Below are 8,744 nucleotides of genomic sequence, written 5' to 3'. Positions count from 1 at the left end.
GCCAACTGAACTTACTGGGCATTCCCTGAACAATGCCCCTCAATAAACCACATGCAGCCCTCATTTTCTGATGCCACCGTGCTTTGTACGTTCAGTTCCTTCTATCTGCCACCACCTCCTCTGGAGACCTGTGGACTTGTCACTCACTTGCCATTTTCCCCCCAGGCCCCTAGTAGACCATAAACTCAAGGGCAAGGACCACCACGTCTTATTCATCTTCATTTTACCACACCCTAACACATAGTAGTTGTTCAATAGATGTAAAATGAATGGCCCTGAATTCCTGCCAAAGGGTCCTATGCTCCTAACCTACCTAACCTAATAGAGGTATTATGTATTCTAGGATCCTGATGAAGGTTTACAAGCAGGGCTGCCTATCTCTGTAACATATCTACAAGGTAAAGTGATCATTTTCCTGAATAAAAAAATCTAGCACAATAGGCAGAGAATCTGAATAGACATTTCTCCAAAGAAGATATACAAATGGCCAATAAGCACATGAAAAGATGCTCAATGTTAGTCATTAGGGAAATGCAAATCAAAACCACTTCACAGCCAACAGGATGGCTATAATAAAAAGCGGTGGCTCAAGCCTGTAATCCCAGCACTTTGGGAGGCCGAGACGGGCGGATCACGAGGTCAGGAGATCGAGACCATCCTGGCTAACACAGTGAAACCCCGTCTCTACTAAAAAACACAAAAATCTAGCCGGGCGAGGTGGCGGGCGCCTGTAGTCCCAGCTACTCGGGAGGCTGAGGCAGGAGAATGGCGTGAACCCGGGAGGCGGAGCTTGCAGTGAGCTGAGATCTGGCCACTGCACTCCAGCCTGGGCCACAGAGCGAGACTCCGCCTCAAAAAAAAAAAAAAAAAAAAAAATATATATATATATAGCAACAAGTATTGGTGAGAATCTAGAGAAACTAGAACCCTCAAACACTGCTCGTGGGAATGCAAGACAGTGCAGCCTCTTTGGAAAACAGTCTGGTAGTTCCTCAGTTGTTTTTTTGTTTTTTGAGACAGGGCCTCACTGTCACCTGCGCTGGAGTGCAGTGGGTGTGATCATAGCTCACTGCAGCTTCAAGGTCCCTGGCTCAAGCAATTCTCAAGCCTTAGTCTCCCAAGTAGATGGGACCACAGACGTGCTATCATGGTTGGCTAATTTTCGTTTTTTTTTTTTTTTTTTTTTTTTTTAAAGATTTGCCATGTTGCTCAGGCTGGTCTTGAACTTCTGGGCCCAAGCAATCCTCCCACGTTAGCCTCCCAAAGTGTTGGGATTACAGACATGAGCCATTGCACCCAGCCCCTCAGTTTAATGGAGTTCATACAACCCAGCAATTTTATTACTGGGTATTTATCAAAAATAAATGAAAACACATTTATACGAAAACTACACAAATGTTTATAGCAGCATTACTTACAATAGCCAAAAAGTCAAAACAAAACAAAACAAATGGCCATCAATTTATGAATGGGTAAATAAAATGTAGTATATAGCCATACAATGGAATATTATTTGGCAATAAACCTTGAAAATATTATGCCAAGTCAAAGAAGCAAGTCACAAAAGACCACAACAGCTATGGTTCCGTTTATATGATATATCCAGAATAGGTAAAAAGTAGATTTGGGGTTTGTATGTTTTTTTTGAGACATCTTTCACCTAGGCTGGAGTGCAGTAACATGATCATGGCTCACTGCAGCCTCAACCTTCTAGGCTCAGGTGATTCTCCCACCTCAGCTTCCAGAGTAGCTGGGACTGCAGATGTGAGCCACCACACCCAGCTAACTTAAACAAAAAAAAAATTCTTTTAGGCCAGGCACGGTGGCTTACGCCTGTAATTCCAGCACTTTGGGAGGCCAAGACCAGTGGATCACGAAGTCAGGAGTTTGACAGCAGCCTGGCCAATATGGTGAAACCCCATCTCTACTAAAAATACAAAAATTAGCTGGGTGTGGTGGTGGGCACCTGTAATCCCAGCTACTCGGGAGGCTGAGGCAGGAGAATCGCTTGAATCCAGGGGGCAGAGGTTGCAGTGAGCTGAGATCGTGTCACTGTACTCCAGCCTGGGTGACAGAGTGAGACTCCATCTCAAAAAAAAAAAAAAGAATTTTTTTTTGTAGAGGCAGAGTCTCCCAAGCTGTTCTTGAACTCCTGGGCTCAAGTAGTCCTCCCACCTTGGGCTCCCAAAGTGCTGCAATTATAGGTGTGCACCACCTTGCCTAGCCAAAAAGTAGATTTGTAGTTGGGGGTGGGGAGAATTTGGACCATGGAGTGAAAGGGGATTGACCGCTAATGGGATTTTAAAGGGGTGATAAAAATGTTCTAAAATTGATTGCAGTGATGATTGCACAACTCTGAATATTCTGAAAATCACTGAATTATACACTTTAAGTACATTGTATGGTATGTGGATTATATCTCAAAGCTGTTATTAAAAACATCTCGGCACATAATCTGAAATTTTTTTGATTTGTGACTTAATTGAAAAACTTACAGATTTTTACTATGGCTGGGCGTGGTGGCTCACGTTGTGTAATCCCAGCACTTTGGGAGGCCAAGGCAGGCTGATCACCTGAGATCAGGAGCTAGAGATCAGCCTGGCCAACATGTGAAACCCCATCTCTACTAAAAACATAAAAATTAGCCGGACGTTGTGGTGGGTGCCTGTAATCTCAGATACTCAGGAGGCTGAGGCAGGAGAATTACTTGAACCCGGTGAACCCAGGAGGCAGAGGTTGCAGTAAGCTGAGATCGTGCCATTGCATTCCAGCCTGGGCGACAGAGCAAGACTGTCTTAAAAAAAAAAGAAAGAAAGAAAGAAAGAAAACTTTACTAATATATAACACATTTTATTTGGCCTGTTGGAAATGGGTGTTTGGAATTACCAAACACCCATTATTATTATTCTAGTTAGAGACAGTTCCTGTAAGAGGATCATTTTCAAAGAATTAAAAACTAACATTTCTCACTCTTCCTAACATTCAAATTGTACTGAACTTAATTTTTTTTTTTAAACTTAAATCTTGTATCATCCTTGACACTTCTTTCTTATATTCCCGCCATTAGCATTATCTACACAAGACAGGCAGAATCTCATTCCTCCTGACCTCTGCTGCTACCACTACCACCCCCACCCTTGTCCAGGTCACCACCACTAACTTTTTGCCGTATGGCAATGGCTTCTTAACTGGTCTCCCTACTTCAATGCTGGCCTCCTTAAATCTATTGTCAACACAGGAGCCCCAAGTCCTAATCTTCTACTCAGAACCCTCCAATGACTTGCCATCTCACTCCAAGGAAAAGCCTCTGCCTTTGCAAAGCCCTATGAAGGCCCATTCCATCTGAAAGCCATTTCTTTTGACCTCAGTGCTCATTCTATTCCTGTCACACAGACCTCCTTGCTCTTTCTGGAACATACCAGGCACTATCCCCGCTTAGGGCACTTGGATATGCTGATTACCTAGACCTCTTTTCCCCCATGCTGCATGGCTTCACCCTTTTCCTCCTTAGGTCTTTGCTCAGAGATCACCTTCTCAGGGAGGCCTTTCCTGACCCATCTCTTTAAAACCACAACCCCACTTCCTACACCTTCAGTACTTCTTATCCCCTTTCTCTGCTTGATTTCTCTACATAGCACTTATCACCATTTAAGATTAACTTATTTATTACACTCCTCTTTTGCTATTAGAATACAAACTCTGTGAGGACAGGGATGTCACTTTTGCTCACTGCTATATCCCCACCACTTGGAATGGTTCCTTGTATATAACATTCAAGAAGTATTTTTCTTTTCTTTTTTAGTATAGATTATTATTATTTTTTAGAGACAGGGTCTTGCTATGTTGCCCCAGGCTGGTCTTGAACTCCTGGGCCCAAGTCATCCTCCCACCTTGGCCTCCCAAAGTGCCGGGATTACAGGTGTGAGCCACTGTGCCAGGCCCAAGAAGTCTTTTTGAATGAATAATGTGACATTTCAAAAAAGTTGTATGTTCTTAAGATGCTTCAGAGCAATCATTATGAACAATTATCATGATACACTGAAATACTACCTGGCTAAATTGTTTCAGGTAATCCCCTAAAAGGAACAAGTCTGAGATTTTTTTTAGACTCACTGAAAAACTCAGAGTGCATACAAAGACTACCACTCAAGGACACAAAGGTTGTAGAATGAGTCAGTTTTTCCAGTCTTGAACATAAATCACTGGACTGGAAGAAATCTCAAAGTGGTCCTCTAAATTATTTCCTACCTTCAGGCAGCCTTCACTGATCCACTGCCCTATTTTTTCTTAGCACTCCAGAGAAGGAGCTTTGTTGATCTCCTGTGCAACCTGTTTCGGGGACTGATAACCATAATTAATTCTGGCCAGAGTTTTGTTTGAGCCTCAGAGGTCAAAGCTGCAGTGAGCAATCTCGCCACTGCACTCCAGCCTGGGTGACAGAGTGAGACCCTCTCTCAAAAAAAAAAAAAAAAGTCTAATTATATCCATTAGCCTGGAACCAACACTAAAGGGTAATTTTTTCTCCTGCTTCATTCAATCCCTTGATAGAGGAGATGCCTAAATAATTCATAAACTGTTAATGGACTTTTTTTTTTTGAGACAGTCTCACTCTGCCACCCAGGCTGGAATGCAGTGTCGAGATGTCGGCTCATGCAACCTCTGCCTCCCAGGCTCAAGCGATTCTCCTGCCTCAGCCTCCTGAGAAGCTGGGGCTACAGGCGCACCACCACGCCCGGCTAATTTTTGTATTTTCAGTTAAGACGGGGTTTCACCATGTTGGCACTCAATTCTCATTATTCTGAGGGCAAGCATTTGAAAAAGACAGATCAGAATCAGTGATCATGAAATGAAGAATCTTACAAAGCCTTAGAACAATCAGTTCCACCAAAACTACAAATTAACGCTGTATCATCACAATAATCCATCTACAACTTTCAGAAATTAAAGTTAATATTTGGAAGGCACAAGGCTGGTAAGTGTCAGTGTCACTGGTCCGGATTTCAAGTCGGTCAGTCCCTCCCCAACACTGCCTAGGAAGTTATTAAAACGACCGGAAAAGAATTCCATAATCCGTTTCTTAACTTGCAAAGAAACAAAGCTATCTTTCCAATTCAAACAAAACGTTAACACCGCTGGCCAGATATAAAGAAAAACAACGGGCCGGGCGCGGTGGCTCACGCCTGTAATGCCAACACTTTGGGAGGCCGAGGTGGCAGGATCACCTGAAGCCAGGAGTTCGAGACCAGCCTGGCCAACATAGGGAGACCGCGTTTCCACAAAAACAAAGAATAAAACAAAACAACGATAAATAAACTTAACAGCTTTAAAGAGAAGCCAGGACCACAGAAGGTTTACGAGTCATCTGCGCCAAGAAGCGGCACCTGAGACGCCGAGGGCGGGGAGGGTGGGGTCCGAGCGCCAGCGCTGACCGCCTGGGTGGAGGCCGACCCGGGCCCCCGGCCTCGCCCGCCCTGCCGCGTCCGGGCACCGGCGCTCGGCTCCCACCCGGGCGTCTGAGCCTGCGGACACCCGCGGCCGCCGGTGGACAGCGCGTCAGGTCTCACCTCCGTCGCGGCCCTCGCACTGGCTCGCCGCCTCCAGACCCTGCCCCTTCGCGCCCCCGGCCTCACTCAGCGCCGACTGCTGTGACGCCCTAGTTCCGGGACCCCGCACGGGCCCCGCACCCCTGAACCCCTGAACCCAAGACGGGCGTCGCTCTCTCCCGCGTCCCCTCGATTTCCCCGCAACCCGCACCTTCTCCTCATGGCAGACGCTCCAAGCAGCCGTCAGTCCAGGTCTAGACCTACTCAACACGGCCACGAGAGCAACAACCACCCGCAAACACCGGCGATCTCACTCCGGGTAGCCGCTCCGTGAGCCGTTGAGCCCCGCAAAATTTCAAACCGCGCCACGGGGCGAAGCCTCGCTGCGATTGGCTTCGCGTCCCGTCGCTCCACGAAAATCCCCGCCCCTCGGGTTGCAGCTCGCGGGTGCGCAGTCGGGGCGGGGACCCGTGAGCCGGGCCCGGGAAGCGCTGGAGCGGGGCGGGGGATGACGTCACTGTCTGTGAGTGGGCGGGCGTGGCCTGCACCTCCCACTTCCCTCGATTGGCGGCAGCCTCAAGGGACTCCCCTCCCGAGTCGGCTACGTCATCAGAGCACCGCCCCGCCCCGCCCCACCCGGCGCAGTTTGTATTCGAAGTGCGCGGGCGGGGAAGGAGTTGAGAGCACCGCGGCTTCCCGGCTTCCCTGAGTCCCGGCTGCCGGGACCGGGAGCGGGGAGGAATAGGAAAGTTAGAGCCTAGTTTCCCTTGCTCATCCAAGAAGCGAACCTTGGAACCGATCTTTGGTGGGACTTCTCCCCAGATGTAGGAAGCCGTACACTAAGGGGAAGAGAAGGAACATTGAGCCCTGCTCATGGGCCTGGAACCTTTCAACGCTAGTTATCCCATTTAACCTCCACAATCCTGTATGGCAAGTATTGTCACCATTGCAGAGGAAACTCAAAAAGATTTGAATGATTTGCCCAACTCACCTGATTGGTGAATAAATGCAGATCACCTAGGTGTGGTTTTCTTTCAAATTAGTTTCTAAATTGTTACATGAAAAATTTAAAACTCAAAATAAACATCAAAGTACTTTTGTAGCCTCCTTTCCTCGATGAACATGTTACATCCCTAAATGCTTATATATCACATTTTTTTCCCCAGTGATTCATGGTGGCATAATATCCTGGTGTGTAGCTATCTCGCCCATTCTGCTATTGATATTTAGATAATTTAAAATATAAGGCTGGACTGAATATCTTCATACATAAATCTTTGCATCCCGCATTTTCGTATGGCTGATTCCTAGAGGTGTAATTACTGAATGCTCCCTTTATTAATTTGCCTTCTGCACAAAGGCTCACCGGAAAAGTACCCTCCTTTTGTTACCCTCAGCAGGGCTGAATTCTATCATACTTTTAAACATCTTTGCTCATTTTGTAGGTAAAATAATAATACTGGCATTTCCTTGTTTGGCACTTGATTATAACTGAAATTGCACATTTTTCGTGTTTACTGGCCAACTGTAACTTACGTTCATATGCCTTTTCCCTAAAGGTAAAGGATGCTTGTTTGCTTCACCTTCAGAACCATATTTTTCTTATTTTCAGAAAAACTTCATTGCTGCTTTCAATGTTCTTCTTTTTATTTTTTTAAATTGCGATGGAGTCTTGCTCTGTCACCCAGGCTGAAGTGCAGTGGCCCAATCTCGGCTCACTGCACGTCTGCCACCCGGTTCTTGTGCCTCAGCTTCCCAAGTAGCTGGGACTACAGGCACGCACCACCATGCCTGGATAATTTTTTTGTATTTTCAGTAGAGATGGGGTTTTGCCATGTTGGCCAGGCTGGTCTTGAAATCCTGACCTCAGGTGATCCGCCGGCCTCGGCCTCCGAGTGCTGGGATTACAGGCGTGAGCCACCGCGCCTGGCTTCAATGTTCTTTTTAACCTATCAGCAGCATGCCAGATATTCACAGCACAAACTCAGTGGAGGACAGGCACCACTTTTTCAATTTCCTTGCACTCTGTTGATTAACATTGACACCACTAATAGAGTGGATGGCAGCACCACTTTTAAAATTTACTTGCATTCTTTGTTGGTTAAATTAACAGGAGAGCTTTTCAGAAAGCTTCACAAATTTGTGATCTTCATACATGTTCTTAGGGCCAGCATTATTAAGTATCCAGAGATAAGACAATTTTTCTCTCGTCCTTTACAATGAGGTGCTGAGGCTAACAAAGTCACAGAACTGACGCAAAGATATCCATTCAGAGCATAAACGCTGCATGTAAAACACTGTGTAATACGTGTTTATAATATATGACCTTAGCCTGGGCAGTGTGGCAAAACCCTGTCTCTATAAAAAATACAAAAATTAGCCAGGTGTGGTAGTATGAGCCTCTAGTCCCAGCTACTTGGGAGGCTGAGGTGGAAGGATCACTTGAGCCCAGGAGGTCAAGGCTGCAGTGAGGCATGATCATGCCACTGTACTCCAGCCTGGATGACAAAGCAAGACCTTTTCTCAAAAAACAAACAAACAAAAAAACCCCCTATTACAGGGTCATATATTTCTACTTGATGGAAGGGCAATGTTTTGCCACTGTTTAATCTTTTTCTGATGCCACCTATTCTTTCTGCGAACAACAGCCCTGTTGGCAGTGTCTTTGGTCTTGCACACTAGCTTGAAATAACACTCAAAATTCTAGCTAGATGCTTGAGGAATGCCTTTTCCTTGGAATGTATTCTTATACAGAATTATCATTATTTTTATTTACTTATTTATTTATTGAGACAGAGTCTTGCTTTTTTGCCCAGGCTGGAGTCCAGTGGCACGATCTCGGCTCACTGCAACCTCTGCCTCCTGGGTTCAAGTGATTCTCCCGCCTCAGCCTCCCGAGTAGCTGGGACTACAGGTGCGCACCTCCACAGCCGGCTAATTTTTATATTTTAGTAGAGACAGAGTTTCACCATGTTGGCCAGGCTGGTCTTGAACTCCTGACCTCAAGTGATCTGCCTGCCTCGGCCTCCCAAAGTGCTAGGATTACAGGTGTGAGCCACTGCGCTGGGCCCAGAATGATCCTTATTCTATAGGAAGAATACTTTTGATGATCCAGTAACTCAGGTTTTGATTTTCTTTCTTCCTCTTAGTAAGTGGCAGCACTGTGGAATGGGGAACAGATGGGAGGATGAGCAGCTGGGA

At 46.1% G+C, this 8,744-nt stretch overlaps 1 protein-coding gene across 4 annotated transcripts in view; it reads right to left on the bottom strand.

Moving 5' to 3' along the window:
• The window catches only part of PRC1 (protein regulator of cytokinesis 1), a 30,128-nt gene extending 24,128 nt beyond the window's left edge, over nt 1–6,000 (bottom strand). For all 4 annotated transcript variants that reach the window (XM_025392591.1, XM_025392592.1, XM_025392593.1 and 1 more), the window contains exon 1: nt 5,755–6,000. In XM_025392591.1, the coding sequence (XP_025248376.1) occupies nt 5,755–5,765 (11 nt within the window). In that variant the 5' untranslated portion in view covers nt 5,766–6,000. The remainder of the gene's footprint in view (nt 1–5,754) is intronic.
• Nucleotides 6,001–8,744: the final 2,744 nt, after the last annotated feature.

This window comes from Theropithecus gelada, chromosome 7b (genome assembly GCF_003255815.1).
Source record: "Theropithecus gelada isolate Dixy chromosome 7b, Tgel_1.0, whole genome shotgun sequence".
NCBI classification, from domain to species: domain Eukaryota; kingdom Metazoa; phylum Chordata; class Mammalia; order Primates; family Cercopithecidae; genus Theropithecus; species Theropithecus gelada.
This window is presented reverse-complemented; position numbering and strand designations above follow the sequence as displayed.